At 52.8% G+C, this 20809-nt stretch overlaps 1 protein-coding gene across 3 annotated transcripts in view; it reads left to right on the top strand.

The window, feature by feature from the left end:
• SPTB (spectrin beta, erythrocytic) overlaps positions 1-20809 on the top strand; it is a 133897-nt gene that overhangs the window by 78120 nt on the left and 34968 nt on the right. For all 3 annotated transcript variants that reach the window (XR_012159281.1, XM_073346701.1, XM_073346702.1), the window contains 8 exons: positions 1570-1772; positions 1954-2044; positions 10241-10387; positions 11304-11567; positions 13591-13806; positions 14412-14501; positions 15605-15883; positions 19649-19779. Coding sequence is in view for 2 of the 3 variants with exons in the window: in XM_073346701.1 (XP_073202802.1) it covers positions 1570-1772; positions 1954-2044; positions 10241-10387; positions 11304-11567; positions 13591-13806; positions 14412-14501; positions 15605-15883; positions 19649-19779 (1421 nt within the window). In the remaining variant the exon portion in view is untranslated. The remainder of the gene's footprint in view (positions 1-1569; positions 1773-1953; positions 2045-10240; positions 10388-11303; positions 11568-13590; positions 13807-14411; positions 14502-15604; positions 15884-19648; positions 19780-20809) is intronic.

Below are 20809 nucleotides of genomic sequence, written 5' to 3'. Positions count from 1 at the left end.
CTGTCTCAGTGCACTGGGAGCCCGCTGCCCTGCAGGGCTCACTGAATAGACAGAAGAGGAAAATGAGGCACAGAAGGAGGATGGGACTTGCCCAAGGGTAGACGGTGGAGCCGGGAGTGGAAGCCAAATCTCCCGAGTCCCTAGCCACTAGGCCCTGCTGCTTCTGAATTGCCACTCGGGCTTCCTTGCACTAGGCTACCAAGTGAGGTGGTGTTTATAATTGTTTCATCATATTTAATAGACTTGATCTGTGAAGATCAAACATCACTTCCCCTCTGCTGATGTAACCCAGGCCTGCTGGGCGTTGTGCTCTGTCCCCCTCTAGCGGCACCGAGCCCACCCAGAGATTGGTGAGTCTGCTACAGCCTTACCTAAAAGCCACGTGGCTTTTAGCTCAGGCAGTAGAGGCTCATGCACTAAGCTTCAGAGGTCCCAGGTTTGATCCCAGCGACCGGGGTCTGTCTGTGTTACACAGAGCCCCAAGAGAGCAATGTTCTCTGCATCAGCTGGTTGGCAGAGTTCAGAGGGCCCGTCAGATCTACATAGCCCAGCCCGTTCAGTCACACCCTGCACGGAGGAGCCCGATGACTTGGTTTGGCTAATCGGGGATTCTGAGACAAGTAAGCCCTGGTGAGGTGGAATGGTCCAGTGGTTAGGACACAGGTCTGGGGATCGGGAGACCTGGTTTCAATTCTTTGTTCTCTCCCAGATTCCCCATGCAGCCTGGGGTACCTCCCTTAGACTTAGACCTTTAAAGGTATTGTGCCCAGCTGATTTAGGAGCCTGTCTCATCTTCAAAAGGGAATTAGGCACTTAGGAGTCTAAATTCAGTGCAGCAGCATCTCAGTACCTTTAACAATCTGGGCCTTAGCTGCTCTGTGCCCCATTCCCATCTGTACAAGAGGGATAACTGCCCTAGGGCACAGAGGGGGGTTGAGGATAAATGCGGTAAAGGCTGGGAGGTGCCAAGGCACAATGGCGCTGGGGCACAAAGACCCGAGGTAGAATGCTGCATCACCTGTGTCCCAAGGCAATACCCTTCTGCACTGATACAATAGTAGAGACCCCTTGATTTCATGGCCCGTTCTGATCACCTCCCCTGCAGAGATCCCAGCACACTGGTAAGCACTGTGCTGTGATTCGGGCACACAGTGAATCCATCCTTGGGGTAACTCCATAGGCTGCACCACCAGGGATGATTTTGGCCTTCCCCAGCCCGCTTTTGCCTGGCAGGAAAGCTCAGTGGCAGATGCTCCCATGCTACTGGTCCATTTGCATACAACAGGCCAGTGCAAAAAGCCCTGTGCCGTGCCCTGGAGAGTTACACGTGGATCAAGAGCACCACGGACACCCTACCCAGATGCTAGAGCAAGGAATGGCTGGAGATGGCTAGGCCCAGCACCCTGCATTCTAGGCATGCTAGTCTTAGTCTTGTCAATGCAGCGGCCTTCCTGGAACACAGCATGTCCCAGGCGTGGCTGGAGCTGCGTGGGGAGGGGGGAAGGGTGGGTGCTACAGACCCTGCTAAATCACATCTCCCCCCCGCCCCCGACCCACCCTCCACTCCAGGAGTACACCCTGGCTCACATGGAGCCCCCGAACACCTTGGAAGCATCGGAAGCTACCCTGCGGAAATACGAGGATTTCCTGGCCACCATGGAGGCCAACAAGGAGAAAATAACGGAGCCGGTGGAACGTGGTGAGAAGCTGGTAGCGGACAGGAATATTTACGCTGACAAAATTAATGAAAAGGCCCAGCTCATACAAGAGAGGTAAACTGAACCGCATCCTATCAGCAAGGGGGCCCCCGGGAACGCTAGCCACTAGCTAAGCTGTCCAATCCCACCGCTGGCAGATAGCTGTCTCCCCGGTGGTAGCGGTCTGATAGTGGGTGTCAAACGAGATAAGCTGCTGCAGCAATGATCAGCCTCCTTGTCCCTCTCTCCTTTCCAGGGCCAGGACGAATGTGGCTAAATCAAAGGAAGTGCTGGTTCTGCTGAAGGACAATCACGACCTGCAGAGCTTCTTGCAAAACTGCCAGGAGGTAGGTTGCTGGGCAAGCCCTTACTGCTGGCCAGGAGAGATGTTCTCCCGGTCCATGACACTCCCTGCTTCCCCTGGGCGTGACAGTCAGAAATAGAGCTGGGCGGGAAAACCTCGAGGGAACCTCTTCCCACTGTTTCAGCCCGAGTCAAAACGCTTCATGACATCACATTGCTTTTGCCAGAATTTCCTTTTGGAGAAAAACCGGGGCGGGGCAGAGTTCCGAAATGTCCTACTGAGTCATTGTCACAACGAAACATTTCGCCTACTTTCCATGATGTCCTGTTTTGATTTTTTGTTGCTGTGCCTTATCTTTTATATTCCTGTCACCCTTCTGCCAGGAGGGATCGGCAGCGATAACGTCTGGGGCCAATATCTAGGGGTTCCTCTTAACTTTACCAAACCAAGCCATTTCGAGCCCCTGCCCAGGAATCTGGGAAAACTAATCACCACCCTCCAGGCACCTCTAAGAAGCAAACCTTCCCCACTCACAAGCACTGAGTTCGTATAACCACCGAATATTTTTTTTTAAGGGAGAGGAAACACAGCATTACTTTGGGAAAACACCACATCGAAAAGAAAAACATTCACTCCACAGCAGTGGTCCTCAAACTAGGGGGGCACAGAGGAACGTTGGGGTGGGGGCCCGCTGCAGGGCTGGCCAGCCCCCAAGTGGCTGGTGGGGAGGGAGCGACCAGCTCCACCCTTGCCTTGCTCCTCCTGCAACTCCATTTAGCCTCCAGTCCTGCTCCACCTCCAGGCCTGGGAAGGGGCTCTGGGCTGAGGCAGGGGGTTGGGCTGTGGGAGGAGGTACGGGTTCTGGGCTGAGGGTGTGGGTTCTGGGGTGGGGCCAGAAACAAGGGGTTCAGGTTTTGGGAGGGGGCTCCGGTTTGGAGATGTGTGGGGGTGAGGGCTCCGGTTGGGGGTGCAGGTTCTGATGTGGGGCCAGGGATGAGGGATTTGGGATGTAGGAGGGGGCTCTGGGCTCGGGGGGTGGAGCTGAGGGGTTTGGAGTATGGGAGGGGGCTCCAGGCTGAGACAGGGGTTAGAGTGTGGGAGGAGGTACGGGCTCTGGGGTGAAGGTGTGGGTTCTGGGGTGGGGCCAGAAATGAGGGGTTCAGGGTGTGGGAGGGGATTCCAGGCTGGGGCAGGGGGTTGGAGTCGGGGGCTGAGGGCTCCAGCTGAGGGTGCAGACTCTGGGGTGGGGCTGGGGATGAGAAGTTTGGGGTGTAGGAGGGTGCTCCGGGCTGGGACTGAGGGGTTTGGAGGGTGGGAGGGGGCTCAGGGCTGGGGCAGAGGGTTGGGGTGCATAGGGGAGAGTTAGGGCTCCAGCTGGGGGTGCGGGCTCTGGGGTGGGGCTGGAGATGAGGGGTTTGGGGTGCAGGAGGGTGCTCCGGGCTGGAATAGAGGGGTTCGGAGGGCGGGAGCGGGATCTGGGCTGGGGCTGAGGCAGGGGGTTGGGGCCGAGGAGGGGGTCAGGGGTGCAGGCTCCGGGTGCGCTTACCTCAAGCAACTCCCGTAAGCAGCGGCATGTCTCCTCTCCAGCTCCTACGCGGAAGCACGGCCTGGTGACTCGGCGGGCTGCCCCGTCTGCAGGCGCCGACCACGCAGCTCCCATTGGCCATGCTTCCTGGCCAACAGGAGCTTGTTATGCTTATAAGAAGCATACAGGATCTTTTTTCTAGGGGAAAAGGCAATATGCCGCGTTTATTGGAGATACAACAATTAGCATATGCATTCAATCACACACACACACACACACACACGCACACTGTCCCGCCAGTCGATGTTTTAGTTACCAGTCTGGAGCAACCTAGTGGCCAGTTAGGTTGATCGCGGGTAGAGAGGAGCCAGGTTCTGTCGGTCACGACACGATACTCCAGGGAAGTCTTGGCAGGACAAACCCAAAATTTCATGGCAAAGCCCCCTGTTTATATTGTGATTTTCCTTCCTTGGGACCAATGAGTTTTGCACCATCATGCTGTAATCATTCCTTTCTGCGTTCAGAAAGGGTGGCTGGCAGAATATCGTCAAATCATATCACACATCAATACATTTAATACATGCTACATTATTATTCTTTATCCTTCATTCTGAATTATATAAAATACAACCATAAAATCCTAGTACTACGAGCTGCGGGGGCAGCGCTTGGGGCAGGGGCAGTGTGCGGAGGCTCCTGGCTGCCCCTCCACGTAGGAGCTGGAGGAGGGACATGCCAGCTGCTTCCCAGGAGCCGTGCAGTGTGGAGGCTAGCAGAGAGCCTGGCAGCCCTGCTGCACGGTGCCGCCAACCGGACAGTCAACGGTCCGGTCAGTAGTGCTGATGGGAGCCTCCAGGATCCCTTTTCGACCGGGTGTTCCAGTCGAATACTGGACACCTGGTCACCTTACCTCTGCCCTTATTCCCTCTCCATCCGCAGATCAGCTCCGCCTCTAGCCCCGGCTCCTCCCCCTTCCCCAGTTCTGCCCCCAACTCCACCTTCAGCCCAAGCTCCACTGTGGAGTTGCAGTAATGGGGGTTGGGGGGCACAGACAGCTTCTGTTACAGGTAAGGGGAGGGCGTGACTGGAAAAGGGTGTACACCACTGCCTCGCAGTATCTTGGACAATAGCCTTTTGCCTCAGTTTCCCACCTTGTGGTGTGAAAGTCCAGCAGAGGAACATTGCTTTAACATACCACTCCCCCTTGCCCTCCGCTCCACCCCACTCATGGCCTGTTGTCAGAGGTCAGTGGAGTCCCAGAGTGTAGGGCTGCGCTGCGGGCGGGGGGATTACCACAGCCCTGGGGGTGGTTTGGCGAGTGATGCTTCCACCAGCGGCTTTGCTGCCACTGTCTCTGCTGTGCTGCGTCCTTGGTCTGGTCTGGTCCTACAGTGCCACGGCCGCCTAGCCTAGCTATCACAGGCTTTGTTCCTGCTGTTGCCTCTCTTACCGCGCTGCCATAAGCTGCAACGCCATGTGCTTAGTCTCCACCACCTAACCCAGTTCTTGGTGACTTCGCTGGGTAGTGGGGAATCCCACTGCCCAACCCTCTCCTCTGTGTTGACTTCCATGAGAGCATTTTCTCCTCTCTAGGTCTAAGGCTCATCCCCCCCAACCCCGACCAGCTTATCATTGATTTCAGCTCTATTGATTACTGAGCAGAGAGAATATTGAGTCTGATCAGCTCTGTCTTTAATTATTGGAGGGAGAAGCCAAATGACATCTAGGACTCTTTACATGGAGCCTACCCCGCCAAGTAGCAACATTTGTCCCTGTCCTTGGTCTTTCACCAGGATTTACTTCTCTACCCCATGCTTTGAGAGTGATGGTGACTGCCTCCATTGGGGCATGTTAAGTACAGTTCTGCTGCCTTTTAGTAATCTAATAAGGATAACAACATTTAATTACCCTTCATCCAGGACTTAAGTGAACTTTAACCTAAAACAGCCAAAAAGTATCATGTTAGCAAATTCGGTCTGTGTGTTGCTCAACTTGGCAAAGGAGGTGTGTCTATGCAAATGCAGCCTGCTCCTGGAGGTTTCTTCCTCCAGTTCGTTAATAGGTGGCAGAAGACAGCTCATCCAGACCCCAGCTTATGTTCTATCTCATATATTCTCATGTAAAATGAAGGCAAAATCAAAACAAAATGTTTGAATTGCTGGAAATGGGGTTTTTGGTGTGGGGGGGTTGGCTGAGAATTTTGAAATTGACAGGTTTGGTTCCTAATCAGAACAAAGCCAAATGCCAACATCACCTTGGTGAAACACAATGTCCGTCCCCTGCACAGCTCTGTTCAGAACATTGCTTTGGTTGCTCATTGGGGAAGGTTTGCACCATGGATGAGCAGGGATGGACTCTCCCTTCATTTGAGCAGGCTTCACAAAGATTTCATTTGAACCATGGGAATTTACTGCCATTTCCATTGTTTCCAAACAAATCCCTGGAGGTGGGAATTCTAACTCTAATCTTCACATTTCAGTCTCTTTTGCCCCTTTTATTCTTATTAGCCACAAGAAAGGCAGATCTGGTAAGGAAGAGGAAGTTGTCCATTTCCTTGTGAGCAGTTTACATGTGGATCTTAGGGCTTTAGAATTATTCCTGACAAGACGTAGCTTGTGTCTATGACCCTGTCTCTGGCTCACTTCAGTCTCAGGCAGCGTTGCTGCATTGGTCACACTTGGGGCAGCTCTCCCCGCCCAGAGCGATGGGCTCAGGCTCTCTACAAACGCAGGCAGATGTCATTGCATCGGTCACACTTGGATCACATTTTCAAGGTTTTCTTCACAACCATAATTGCTAGAAACTGACTTAAGGAAAGCTGAGACTCTGGAGAACAATAAAGAACTCTGTTCACACCCCTCATCTAGTCTTCCCGCCCCTCAATGGGCAACACCTCACCCTGTGGCAAACAGTGGTCTAAACCCTGTTGAACTACCCCCACATAATCTACAATATGATGTCACTACATGTTTTATTTTTCTTTGTATTCATAGCCCTTGTCACGGACCAGGACCCAGTTGTGTTCTGGGACCCAGAACAAAAAGACAGCCCCTGTCCCAAGAGGTTTACAATCTAAGTGTGAGACAAGCGACAACAGCTGTCTATAGCCAGACAGTGAGACCAGCTGGTCAGAACAATGGACAGTGGTCTCAGCCAGGGAGTTGAACCATTCAAAGTTTTGGTTCAGTTCCAGTTCAGATTCATCTGTGTTTCCTAAGTCTCCAGTTCGGTTCCAGTTCAGACACTAACTTAGCATGATGGTTCTGTAACCAGTTCAACCACTTTGAACCTGTTTGAGTCAGTTCAGATACATTTCCAGCAGATCAATGTCACACTTCTGCTTGCATTCTAACTCCTAGCAAAAGAATTCAATGATCAATATTTCTTTCAGTACAGAAACAGTATTTATTTTTTAAACAAGTTATTTGCACACACTAGCACAACATCCTCCAGAACTCTGTCAGTCAGGTCTGACTGCTGGGTGACAAAATGAATTTCAGCCCCGAAAATGCCCTTTCTATGCTGACTTGCGTAGCAGGAACAGCAATCACGATGTTAGCCAATTGATACAGTTCAGGTCTCGTTTTCTGTTGGTCCCAGTAGTGAAGACTATCTGTAGTGAGACAGAGCTCATCAATGAAAGAGTCCAGGAAGGGATTAATATGTTTTTTGCCTTTTTCCCTCAAAAATTTGCTTCTTGGACTTCTTTCGTGCTTTGAGGAGGAGCTGAAGGTCGTCTTCTGATGTCCAGACACGGCTGACTGAAAATCAGTCAGTTCCTCATTTTGGACAGACTAGTACCTCCCAATTAGCCCACATTTAGTTAGATGAATTTTAGCTCTGTCCTTATCCTCCTCTGAGAGAAGCAGTTTGTACCTGAGGTCCAGGTAAATGCAGCATCGAAATGCGTCATTGTCCGACACCATTTTCTCACAGTTCTTCATAGAGGCCAATAGTGTTTCAGTAAAAGGTGAAGAAGACACCTTTGTGTCGAGTTGGCATTTTAGCCCGGCTCTGTAGAAATCTCCCAGAGCAAGTTGTGCTGGCTGAAGTGCCTTTTTTGTGGTTAATTTAGCAGGCATTAGTGCAGCCATAGTATTTTTTAACTGCCTTCCATTTCTCATCACTCATATCAAGGGCTTGGTTTGAAGAAGTGGCCACCATATGCTTGCAAAACTCCATGAGTTCTAAGAGTCTTTCAGGCATTTTGCACATGGAATGCCATCTAGTTGGACAATCCAGGATTGGCTTATTTAAATTAAGCTTTTTCTTAATCACCATAATTTTTGGGTTCCTAAGTCTTGCAAACCAAATGTGCTTTTCCAACTATATGGTTCACAGAGCTGTTCTTTCATAGCATCCTCACCAGCAAGTTGCAAGGTATGAGCAGAATAGTTAACTCCTTGTAGAGCAACTCCACCGGCACCTGCCATGTTGAATTCTGTCTTTTCAGTCATCTGAAGCTGGCCTTGTTGTCTAGCATCTCCTGGCGTCTCTTTTCCACAAAAGTCCTCATTATTGTCCCCCTCTTTTTCACTCTCATCATCAGGTTCATCTTTTTTCCTCTTCTTCAATTATACCCTTGACAAATTTGGCCCCATTAGCTGCGTTATCAGTGGTAATCATAGAATATCAGGGTTGGAAGGGACCTCAGGAGGTCATCTAGTCCAACCCCCTGCTCAAAGCAGGACCAAGCCCCAATTTTTGCCCCGCATCCCTAAATGGCCCCCTCAAGGATTGAACTCACAACCCTGGATTTAGCAGGCCAATGCTCAAACCACTGAGCTGTCCCTCCCCCTAATGCTACAGAGCCATCCCAGACCAGCTTCTGCCTTCGAATATGGTCACCTTCAGGTGTTCAGAAGTGTGCTGCTAATTGATCTGCTTCATAGCAAGTGTGTGGAGGATCATTTTCTGTCGGCAGTCTGCTGTATACTAACTCCTAATGCAGACTTGGCAAGATGAGTAGCTGTGATAAATGAAGGTGGGGGGAGAGCTCCCTTTTATGGACACCCAGCCAGCCAGTTAGCTATAAAATCCCTTTTAGTAGCTGTTCTCTACTTGCTTTACCTGTAAAGGGTTAAAAGTCTCACTCCTATACATAGGTAAAAGGAAGTGAGAGGGCACCTGGCCAAAAGAGCCAATGGGAAGGCTAGTACGTTTTAAAATTGGGGAAAATCTTCCCCTTTGTCTGTCTGTGTTGTTCTCCTGGAGAGCAGGGACAGGGCTGGAGCTATGCAGTAAAAGCTTGTGCCAGGTATGAAAATCACCAGCTCATGCCTAGACACTACTCATTGGAAACCCCAGATCTGTAAGTAGATCAGGAAATGTCGAGGAAGATGTGATTAGGTTTATCTCTTTTATTTCTTTATGGCTTGTGGACTCCTCTGTGCTAACCGCAAGTGCTTTTGTTTTGCGTGTAACTTTAAGCTATCTTGATGCTTAATCCTTGTAATTATTTGTTTAAAACCTAGCAAAAAGCCTAAATTCCAGGTGTATTTTCTTTCTTTTTGTTTTTAATAAAATTTACCTTTTTTAAGAACAGGACTGTGTTTTTGTGTCCTAAGAGGTTTGTGCAGATGTTGTTTAATTAGCTGGTGGCAACAGCTGATTTCCTTTGTTTTCTTTCTCAGCTCTTCCCCGGAATGGGGGTGAAAGGGCTTGAGGGTACCCCACAGGGAGGAATTCCCAAGTGCGCCTTCCTGGGTTCCAGAAGGGGTTTTTGCACTTTGGTGGTGGCAGGATCTACCCATCCAAGGTCAGAGAGAAGCTGTAACCTTGGGAGTTTAATACAAGCCTGGAGTGGCCAGTATCCATTTTTTAAATTCTTGCGGGCCCCCACCTTCTGCACTCAAAGTGCAAGAGTGTGGAATCAGCCTTGACAGTAGCACAATGAACTTTCAAAGAAATCAGCTTGCCCTTGACTTCCTGCTTATGTTCATATCATACTCTGGAAGGGCAGTGACTTTGTCTCAGATATTTTCATCATTTATTGGCAGTTTTTATTGCCGAAACCTTGAAGGAGGGAGTTAAGGAGTTCATCTTCCATCAACTTAAAAGGTCTGCCATTCACTGTTACTAATTCGAGGCAAGCTTCAAGCAAAATTAGACTCCTCAATCTTCCCTTTTATTGACTTGCTTTTCAACACAGAATCTAGAGGATGTTGGTTTGAGGACAGAATCTTTTTTTTTTTTTTTTGGCACTGAGGGTTAGGATTAGCCTCATCGGTGTGTGAACGTGTCTCACTTGGGGCTAGCTGCTCTTGCGACAGGACAGGACACTCGGCGGGGTGATAGCGCCCAGCAGCAGGTGGTGGAGAAGGGGTTTGAGGAGGGAGCTGACGGAGGCTAAGGGTGGGTTTGTGGCTGTTAGCGTGACTTAGAAGCAAGGCTGGGGCAGGCTGTGGTCATGTTGCAGACGCTCTGTCCTGTGCTCTAAGGGCTGAGCCTCTGGCCACTGCAGCGTAGTAAGAGCAGCAAGGCAGGCTCCTTGGGAGGGTGTGGGGCTGCCTAAGTTTTAGTGCATCCGTGTCCCCATTCCTCAGGCTTACGCTCTTGTGCCAGCATCACTCACCGTTCTGCTGATGTGGAGGAGGGGGCAGACAGAGATTTCAGGCTGGGATTTCCAGAGGTGCCTGAATCCCAGAGGCTCCTCGGAGAAGCGCAGTGGTGGGGCTGGCGCTGTGACGTGTGCTCCCTTCCCTGCCTTTGCAGCTCACCCTCTGGATCGACGAGAAGATACTGACGGCTCAGGACGCGTCTTATGACGAAGCCCGGAACCTGCACAGCAAGTGGCTGAAGCACCAGGCCTTCATGGCCGAGCTGGCCTCTCACCAAGGCTGGCTGGAGAAGGTGGATGAGGTAGGTGACCTCCCGCGGGGAGCATCTTCCCAGGCCTTGCCGCGCCTCAGGCACCTGGCGCTCAGCGCGTACCCGGAGGCTAGCGCAGGCCGGGCAGCTCATGGGCTGAGGTAGGCCCCCACTCCCATCCGCGTCAATGGGGCTTTCAGCAGATGCTTTGCTTGAAGCACGTGCTAAAGAGCTGTCTCAGGACTGGGTGAGGCTGTAGCGGGCGGCAGGACTAAGGTAGCGGTGGGGCAGGAAGAAAGGAGTGGGTCCTACACTGCCCTTCTGCTGGGTCCTTGGGTTCACAGGATTTCATTACTACCCCCCCTTTCCCCAGCCACTGTGGTACAATCCAAAGCCCCCCCCTTAACATGAGTGATATGACAGTGGAGGTGATTGCCGGACACTAGTGGGGTCTCAGCTGGACACTGTGTCCCGTTGGGGGCACCGCACTTTAGGCAAGATGTGGACAAAGTGGAGAGGGTTGTGAGGAGAGCAACAAAAAAGGACCAGAGGTTTAACAAGCCTGGCCCGTGAGGGAAGGCGTTAAGGCCCCGGCTGGCTTAGTCTAGAGAGGAGGAGGCTGAGGGGGGACCGGATAACAGTCATCAAATATGTACAATGATGTTACAAGCAGGGCCGTGATCGATTGTTCTCCCTGTCCACTGAGGGCAGGACAAGACGGAATTAGCTTAGCTTGCAGCAAGGGAGATGGGGTTGGATATTAGGAAAAACTTGGAACAGGTTCCCTGGGGAGGGTGTGGAATCTCCGTCACCGCAGATTTTTAAGAAAAGGTTGGATGGACGCCTGTCAGGGATGGTCTAGGTTTGCCTGGTTCCACCTCAGCGCCCAGGCTGGACTAGAGAACTGCTGCAAGTCCCTTCCAACCCCACATTGCTATGATTCTCTTTTCCCCTGACCTCTCTCCAGGAGGGGCGGCAGCTGAGCCGGGAGAAGCCCCAGTTCGGTGCGGTGGTCTCGCAGCGGCTGACAGAGCTGCACCAGCTCTGGGACAAGCTCCAGTCGATGACAGAGGAGAAGGCTCAGCACCTCTTCGATGCAAACCGCTCAGATCTGTACGCGCAAAGCTTTTCTGACCTGGACAAGTGGATAGGCGAGATGGAGACGCAGCTGCAGTCAGACGAGCAGGGCACCGACCTGACAAGCACCAACAGGCTGCTGAAGAAGCTGATGGTAGATGGTGAACTCCCATGAGTACTGGCACTGTGGGGCTGGGGGTGGAGTGATGTCCTGCTGGGGAGTTGGGCGCATTGGAGACTGGCAGTACTAGGGGACGGATCAGTCTGCAGTCATCCCTTCCTGTCTCTTGCCCCTGTGGTTTGCAGGGGCTGGGGCTGCAGAGACGAAGCGGGGGAAAGGGATTCTCCGGCAGCAGCTTGCTCTACCCACGCTCTTCTCAGCTGGCAGAGGAGACGCTCATCCTCTCAGGGAAAGAAGCATTTGTAACCTCCATAGATGTCTAACCGTTAGCAGGGGACAGACAGCCACATGGCATTAGGCTAGCTTGGACACTGCCACTGGCTGGGGCAGCCTGTCCTGAGCTTCACCGATTCCAGCAGCTCAGATTCACCAGAGACTGTTACTAGCCTCATCTGTGCCAATCCACAGAGCATATGAGCTGGCAGTCACTGTTACAGAGGCTCGGGTCTCTAGCTCAAGCTGCAGCCGCTCATACTTTAGTTGAGAGGGCTCTAGTTCAGTCCCCTGGGTCCCTTGCAATCCCTCCCTCCTGGGTAATCCGAACAGCCTTCCTCCAAGGGGATGAATCCCGCAGGGACTGGTCATTTTAAAACTCTTTTCTATTTTGTTTTTAATTCAATCTAACCCTGTAGAAATATTCAGCATGTGTGTATCATGCTGCCTCCAGGGCAAGGTCTTCTCTGGGATTGAACCTATGGATCTAAAAGCAGGAGCTGGCACTGTCAGGCCAGATCCGTCACCTCAGAGGGACAAATAGACTCATAAACCTATCCATGGTCCAGCCACTAACAGGGGATGGGTAGTTGCACTGGGTTAGCCTGGGTCATGTTTGGAATTAGGAACCATGAAGACAGGTTTCAGAGTAGCAGCCGTGTTAGTCTGTATTCGCAAAAAGAAAAGGAGTACTTGTGGCACCTTAGAGACTAACAAATTTATTTGAGCATAAGTTTTTGTGAGCTACAGCTCACTTCATCGGATGCATTCAGTGGAAAATGATAGCCATGAAGAGCATCTCTGGGAGAACTGGCTGGAAAAGTGGCTTTTTTCCACAGAAAATTCTTTGAAAAGGAAATAAAAAGTCTTTGTCAAAAGCTTTCCCACAGTAAAGTTCAATTTTTTGATGAAAAATCAAAGTCTGAAATCTTCAATTGGGAACCGCAGCTTCGGTGTCTCATGGGAGCTGAGTCTAGGCGCCTCGTGCTCCGATATCCTCTATAAGCCAGGCTCCGTGTTGGACTACATCTCCCATGGTGCATCATGGTGTCCCCTCATAGAGCATGAGACGGTTACATCATGGAAATCCCTGGCAGTGGTGCATCATGGGAGATGTGGTCTGGCCAGACAGCCTGGTCCATAGAGGAAAATGGGCATGAAGAAAATAAACTACAGTTCCCATAAGGCACTGCAGCTGGCTCTCTGAATGGATATATTTCAGTTTTCAAGGCATTCTGTTTTTTCATTGAAAAATCAATGTTTTCTGTAGAAAGCAAACACTTTTTGCAAAAAATTTAGTTTAGTCAAAAACCCAACTTTCTGTAAAAAACAAACAAACAAAAAAACCCAAAAAACAGGTTGTTTGGTGATTATTTGATTTTTATGAGGAAACAAACTGAGAAGTACGAAGAGGTGACTGATTTACAGCTTGCGTAGTTTCCGAATACCGCATGCTTCATGGGATCTCCAACAGAATTATGCAATTTCACACCTTGTCAAAGCTGCAAGACCGGACAATACAAACCCAGTCAATACTGCAGAGATGTAACACGTTGGGGTGGGGGTCACAGTAATGAAATAGGAAAAGACGTACATAAGTAGGGAAAGGAAGGCTCTGGGGAGGGGAGGGGAAAGGAGGAGAGGTTTGGGGGTCTGGCATTCTTTGAGCAGCATCAACGTGCTTTATCCAAACATCTGTTGATTAGCCAGTGGCTGTTTCTGCGGCCGTGGCTGTGTGCCATCGCCTAGCTGGCAGTGGCGAACATCAACCCTTTGTTTTCAGAGACTCGATGAGCAAGTGAGCACACGGAAGAGAGAGATGGAAGAGCTGCTGTCACAGGCCCCTCCACCCACAGGGGACGTGCACGAGGCCGACAGCAAGCCGCAGAGCATTGAGAGAAGGTTCCTCGATCTCCTGGAGCCCTTGGGGAAGAGGAGGAAGGAGCTGGAGTCGTCCAGAGCCAAGTACCAGCTCAACCGGGATCTGGCAGATGAAACAGTGAGCTCCCTGAAAGCCCACATGCACCATCTACGGCTCCTGGTGCTCCTTGCCTTCCCAATGGGCCTTTCGCACAAGCCTCCCAGCCCCTTGCGAGCATCTGCTCCATGCCCTGGGTGACACAGCAAGGCCTTGTACATAATTTATTAAGTATCTTACTATAACTCCTAGGCGCTGTGTCCATGGACCAGGCCTCTGATGTGCTAGGTGCTGTACAGAGACAGAACAAAGGGACAGTCCCTGCCATGCAGAGCTTCCATTCTGTCTCCTTTGGTTGCTGCTCAGTAGTGAGTAGTGTGAAGGAAGGTCCCAGACCAGCTCCTGGGAACTGGGTCACCGCTCTGACAGGGGGTTCAGTGGGTCGAGATGCCCAGGACTCATTGCTAGAGTGAGCCCTGGCAGGGCAGAGTCTGGGGGCCAGGGTGCAAGCGGCTGGCGCTGAAGCTTGAGTGGAGTCTGACTGGCTGGGCAGAGGGCTTGAGTGGGCAGGTTGCCACTCTGTCAGATCGCCAGCCCACTGCGCCACATGCCATGCCGTGGCCTCCTGCCGTCCTCCCTGCCCCTCGGCCGCAGCCTCTCCATTCTCCTCTGCTTCCCTCTTGCAGCTCTGGGTGCAGGAGAGGCTGCCCCTGGCCAAATCCACTGACCACGGCACCAACCTCCAGACTGTGCAGCTTCTGATGAAGAAGAATCAGGTGAGTCTGTCTGTCACTGGCTGTTCATCCCAGCACCAAGATCAAAGCCGGGCAGCAAAAGGTTAAATGGGCCTTTTCAGAGGCATTCAGGGTGCTGCAGGTACAGGACGTGGCTAGAAGCTGGCCCCAGATACATCCCCTAGGAGTCTGGTAACACGTACCTTGATGAGCTGCATAAACTGAGGCTTTCAGCCCTAGGAGATTTGGACACTCATTTTCCATTAAAACGAATGGCAGCTGGGCGCCCAGACCCCCTAGGCAGCATGGGAGGATCGCAGCCATGCTGGGACTGTGGGGGGCCACAAAGTGATCACAGAGCAGCTGCGTGATGTGGCGTGCTGGTGCATCCCTCTGGCCCTGTGCCACCCTGTGGGGTTGTTACATCACAGAGCGATGTGGGCACCTAGGGGTGGGAGGCGTTTCTTCCCTTGGCTCTGCCCCCTTCCTGCCCAGAAGGGTCACCAGCACGGGAGAGCCAGAGGGCACCTACATCTCTTTCCTCCCGCGTGCCGGGGCGCAGGCCCGGAGCTTGTCAATGACGCTGAAGTCAGATGGTTACGGTGACTGTCCCATTGCTACAGACCATGGCCGCGGTCGGAGCTAGAGGCCACCTGGCTCATCCCTTCCCTGCCGAGTGTGACCCCGTCATTAGCCATACGCTTCAGCACCATCCTCCCGCTCCTTGGCATGTACCCCTTCACACACACAGGCTGGTATCAGCCCCTCCCACCCCTTAGTTGTGGTGACTCTCTGGGGCCTCTGTCTCTGTGGGTATTTTGATATTATTATTGATTAGCTGTATTATCATTGAGCCTAGGACCAGGCCCCCATTGCGCTAGGTGCTGTACAAATGCAGGAAAAAATGACGAGACTTAAACCAATATTTTCCCAGTGCCTGGGCACTAGCCGGACACGTTCATTGCCCGCGCACCAGCCGAACAGGAAAAAGCCACTTCTGCCCCTGCATCGGGGTGGTTAGCTGGGAAGCAGCTAGCATGCCCATGTGAAGGCAGAACTCCTGCCGTCCCCTCCGATGGGCCTTCGCGATGCCCGCGGGGCAGCGGGCGTGTTTCTGGGGGGTGACGCGGGCTCTCCCCCACTAGACACTGCAGAAGGAGATCGCGGGCCATGCCCCGCGGGTGGAGGACGTCCTGTGCAGGGCTGAGCACATGGTGGCAGCAGCCGAGGGGGACTGCAGCGCCGTGGAGGAGCAGCGGTGGCTGCTGAAGGAGTCGTGGAGCGCTTTGCAGGAGGAGACGGGGAGGAGGTGGCAGCGGCTGCAGCAAGCGAACGAGGCCCAGCAGTACTACCTGGACGCCGGCGAGGCGGAGGCCTGGATCAGCGAGCAAGAGCTCTATGTGGTGGCTGATGAGAAGCCACAGGTGAGAACAGCTGGCGCTTAGCAATAAAACACGCAGAGAGCAGGTCCCGCTGCGGTCAGTGAACTGGGGTCTGGGCGATGGCCAGCACATCGGGGGTCGCCCAGCTCTGCCCAGCGCTAAGTTTGGCCCCAGGTGTTTCTCCGGGTACGTCTGCACTGCAGTCAGGAGTGGGGTGCGTGGAGCACATGTAGACGCAAGCTAGCTGCTGTCTTGGGAGCAGTGAGCCTTCAGGAAAAGGCGAAAGATTTACATGAGCTGAAGAGAAAGCAGAACACGGCACCTGCTTGCGTGGGTACGCAGGGCCTGGGCAGGTGGGGCTAGGCCAGGCTGCCGCAGCGTCACCATTATTGATTCCCTACAGGAGCTTTCCTCTCAGGAGCAGCAGAAGGTCCCTAAAAGTGCGGGGGTCAGTGGTGTCCAAACTGAGGCCCCGTCCCCCTGTGTGTTTTCCCTGAGGACCCGCTCCCTGCTACCCCTTCTTCCCGAGCCCCAACCCCCACGCTGTCCTTTCCCCTGAGGCCCCCACCCCCGCGCTGCCCCTTCCCCTGAATTCCTGCCCCCACGCTGCCTCTTCCCCCCCCATGACCTTGCCTCCTGCTCACTCCTCTCCACCTCCTTTCCTCCCCCTTTCCCCTCCATCGCTCACCCTTACAGCCAGTGAAGGGGGGAGGGACGTCCTCCTGACCCCCCCATTCCATCACCCCTGTTTCCTCTAGCTCCCATGCTGCAATAACACCTCCCAGCTGCAGTGCAGACCATCCCCAAGAGCCCTTGTGGGACAGTGGCTCTGCATGGGGTAGACGGTGCTCTCAGGTATTCCAGTGAATCCTCTTTCTCGCTGCCTGGCTGGCATGTCTTGCTCTAGGTCAAACTGATCCTCAGACTTGGGGATGGGAAGGAATTTTCCTCAGGTCACAGTGGCAGGGACCTGCAGTGGGGCAGGCATGGGAGTGAACTGCCTGGCACCTCAGCCTCTCCTGGGGCAAGGGGATTAGTGCCTGCAACAGTAGTTTAGTCTGTTTAGGGCTGAAAAGCTGCAGTTTAACTGACGTCGGGCTCAATCCAGGGGTGTCTGGATGAACTATAGTGCCCTAGGCGGTGCACGAGGTCAGACGAGACGGTCCCTTCTGGCCTTGAACTCTCTGGAACTCTGTGGCCCCCCTCTCTGCAATACCACCCAGTGCATGCCCCAGTGGCGGGACGAGCCGGGCCCAGACCAACGGTGGATGCTCTGCAGCACAGAAGACGCTGTAGCCGCCAGATCCATTTATGGCTCAAACCCCCTGGGCTGTGTCGTCAGTTGTGTTTGCACGTGGTGTCCATTGAACGGCCCAGCACCGTCCCCAGGCCTCCTCCTACAAATGTCGACACCATGCTGGCACCGGGAGGCTGCTCCGGTCTGGGATTGGGTGTGCTGTGACTCCGGAGGCTCCTGCTGTGCTTGGTTGCAGAGGCTCCGTGTGGCCCCGGGCGCTGTGCTGCTGAGCCACGTTTGCTCCCCAGTGCCGCTCCTGGGGGGATTCTGCACCACTGCCCGCAATTTCTTTCCCCCCAGAAAATATAGTCTGCCCAAGAAGTGCTGCAGTTCCATCTTTTGCCCACCAGAGGCCGCTGTGTGCCAGAGCAGCCCGCTGCATTCATTACTACTTGCTGTTCAGGCGCCACAGCAGCCTCTGGTGGGTGAAAGGGGGAACTGCAGCACTTCTCAGCCAGAATGTATTTTCTGCGGGGGGAAAAACAATCCTGCACGTGCACGGTAGTGCAGAAGTCCCCCAGGAGTAAAATTCCACATGGCTCTGCTGTGCTCATGGCTTCATGCCTTCCCTAGTCAGGGCACTCCGAGGCCTCTTTCTGCATGCATGTGAATGTGCATCTGAGATGGGTGTGCTCCTGCCTTGTGTACATAGCTTTCCGCTCCTCAGCAATGGACACATCTGGCTATGTACTGCCAGTTCCGCGCGTTCCAAATGCCCAAGTTTGGCTTAAAAAAGTCCAGTGATTTTAAATGAAAGCCGAGAGTCTCCCATAATCACGTGACTCCAGGAGCTCAGGCTTGAGGAAAAGCACCAAATACCACGACCTTCCCCTAAACATCGGCCTCAGTTTTAAAACAAATTTTTACACACAAATCGGTTTGCAAGATGGGGGGGGGAATCCCCCTTCTCACATCTCTGAATCTAACCATCAGCAAAGAACACTCGGTTCAGGAGCAGGCTGCACAAAGGTGACTTTAAGTCACATTTCTGACCTCCTGATCTTCTGGGCCACAGAGGCTAGGGTGTAACTTAGCCCTAGGGCCCTGTTTAAGTTACAGCAGTCTCCCTGGGCTTCCCTCACATCGCTGTGTGCCCCAGCCACACCCCTGGCATGCCCCCTATACCAGGGCCTGTGAGGGAGTTCTTCAGAGGACAGCCTGTGTAACCCAGGCCTGCTGGGCATGGCGCTCTGTCCCTGTCTAGTGGCATCTAATCTAGCTAGAGATCTGTGAGTCTGCTACAGCCTTAGCTAAGAGCCACGTGGCTTTTAGCTCAGGCAGTAGAGGCTCATACACTAAGCTTCAGAGGTCCCAGATTCTATCCTGCCCACCGAGAGAACACTCCCTGAGCCAGAGCTTTAAGAGTCCATTTGCACTGCTTCCGTCCTTTCACCTGGTGGAAAGAGGCCAGAGCAGGGGTGAGGATCTCCGCTTGGAGATCTAGGCCATTTCCCTCAGAGCCAGGCCCTGTCATTACATACAGCAGGCTGATTTTGTCCTTGCTGATCATTGTGGGGTGGTTTGCGTGTCACTGCAATTGAAAAACGCCCAGCCTGGGTGTGGCCCACCTGAGACCAGATGGCTGTTCCAGGGGCGCGTTGTAATACACAGAAGTCTGTAGATGCGTAACTAGATACTTAGTAAATCAGGTGCCAGTAGATGGTGCTCCACAATACGCACCTTTTTTCACGGGCTTTGTCAGAACAATAAGAATGGTTCAGTGTCAGCCAACCCCAATCATGAGCCAGGCCCCCCGATATCATGAGATTTAAAATAAATACTAAATGTTGGCCGAGGGAAGCAGGGTGTCTTAGTGGCCCGCGTGCTGGGTGGGGACTCAGAAGATCTAGGTTCTTTCTATTCCTTGCTCTGCTGCAGGGTGACGTCTCCTTTCTGTGCCTCAGTTTCCCCTCTCTGCAATGGAAATAATGATGCCAACCTTCCTTGTACAGCACTTTGAGATCTAGTGATAATGAAAGTGGGCGTTGTTGTTATTATTTTAGTTGCCTTCTGGTTTCTAAGCTGTGAGGGTCACACTGGGCTCACGATTTCCAGCTTTTCTCCATAACCACGGGTGCTAGGAAATGTTCTCCTGAAAGCCGGGTAATCATGTGACTCCAGGAGCTGGGGATTTAAGAAAAATCCATAACTATTGTGCAGTTTGGCAGCACTGGTTGCTATGGCCATGTACTGCATGTGGCTTCCTGAGTGCAGCAAGACACACACACTCTTAGCAAGAGCACCCCAAAGGGAGCTTGCAAACCCCCTGATTGGAAATGGCTGGGACAAGGCAGCATGGCAGGAATCCTGCGCTTGGCACTAGTTTGCATAGAGGCCAGAATGGCAGGCGCCCCTTTGAACAAGCGAGGGCCCAGTTCCCGGCTTTGTCGCCCACGTTCTGCCCCGATGTCTGGCCAGTGGAGGGCAGTGGAGCATCAGAACGGGAATGTTTGCCCAGGTGTGCGTGGGCTCTGGCAGCCCGCCCCGGTGCTAACCATGTCTGGTTGCAGGATGAAGAGAGCAGCATTGTTATGCTGAAGAGACATCTTCGCCAGCAGCGCACCATGGACGACTATGGCAAAAGCATCAAGCAGCTGGCTGGCAGGGCGCAGACGCTGCTCTCTGTGGGCCATCCGGAGGGGTACGTATGAGCCAGGCACGGGAACCCCTTACTACCGGAGCATCGACCAACCATCTAGGGACACTGGGGTGGGGAGCGGCCTGCCTGCCAGCTCTTGGTAGCTGCTTCAATTCCAGCTCCTTGGGCCCATAAATGTGCAGGGACTAGCACCAGCCCTGTTGGCTCTGCTGTGTAGGTTCGGAGTATGTCTACATTGCAGCTAGATGGGTAACTACCAGCCGGGGCAGACATGCATACACTACCCCTGTTCGAGCTAGCACCCTCCAGAGAGCAGCACAGCAGTGGGATGGGCGAGTCGCCCGTGTAAGCACCTTGGGTCTTGGACGGGATAGCACTAGGGGCAGCTAGCCCCTCCTGCCACCCGTGCTACCACCGCCATATTGCTATATTTAGCGGGCTAGCTTGATCAAAGCTAGTGAGAGTAAATCTACCGGAGCTTGGAATTACACGTTCCCTCAGTGTCTATACGGGACTGTCCGGCTGCACAGATGAACAGAGAGACAGCCAGATGGCAGGTCTCCTGTTCCACTCAGAGATGCCCAATCCAGGGCCTTTGGCTCCTGGCCTCTACCACTTGGGCTAAGAGCAAATCCGTCCCACGTCATATTAAGGTTCCATTTGTAAAGGGTTAATAGATACTCGGGCCGTGAGCAGGATGTGTGGCAGGTGACTATAGGCCATGTCAGAAGGTCTTATAAACTATGGGTATAAACCGTGGTTGTGAACTGCCTGCTGGGTTCTGTAACAATCTGCGACAGCTGATGAGCCGTTCATTAAAACATTGACACATCCCACATTGACTCACCTCATAGGACCTGTTTATAAAGGGAACCTTCCTATGCAGAGTGACCAGCAACTCTCCTTGGGATCCGTGGGCCTTCAGCTTCTAGACAGGATGCAGGGTAACTAGCATGTCATGTAGCTCTGAAACAGAGGTTTGGCTGGCACGTTGGGGGTTAATAAATGTTCTAGCAAGTTTCCCTTTAATGATGCTGTTTGCTGGGAATGCCAGACTTATTGTTGGCATTAC

Source organism: Lepidochelys kempii, chromosome 6 (genome assembly GCF_965140265.1).
Source record: "Lepidochelys kempii isolate rLepKem1 chromosome 6, rLepKem1.hap2, whole genome shotgun sequence".
NCBI classification, from domain to species: Eukaryota; Metazoa; Chordata; order Testudines; family Cheloniidae; genus Lepidochelys; species Lepidochelys kempii.
The sequence above is the reverse complement of the archived record's forward strand: the minus strand, read 5'-3'. Positions and strand labels throughout refer to the sequence as shown.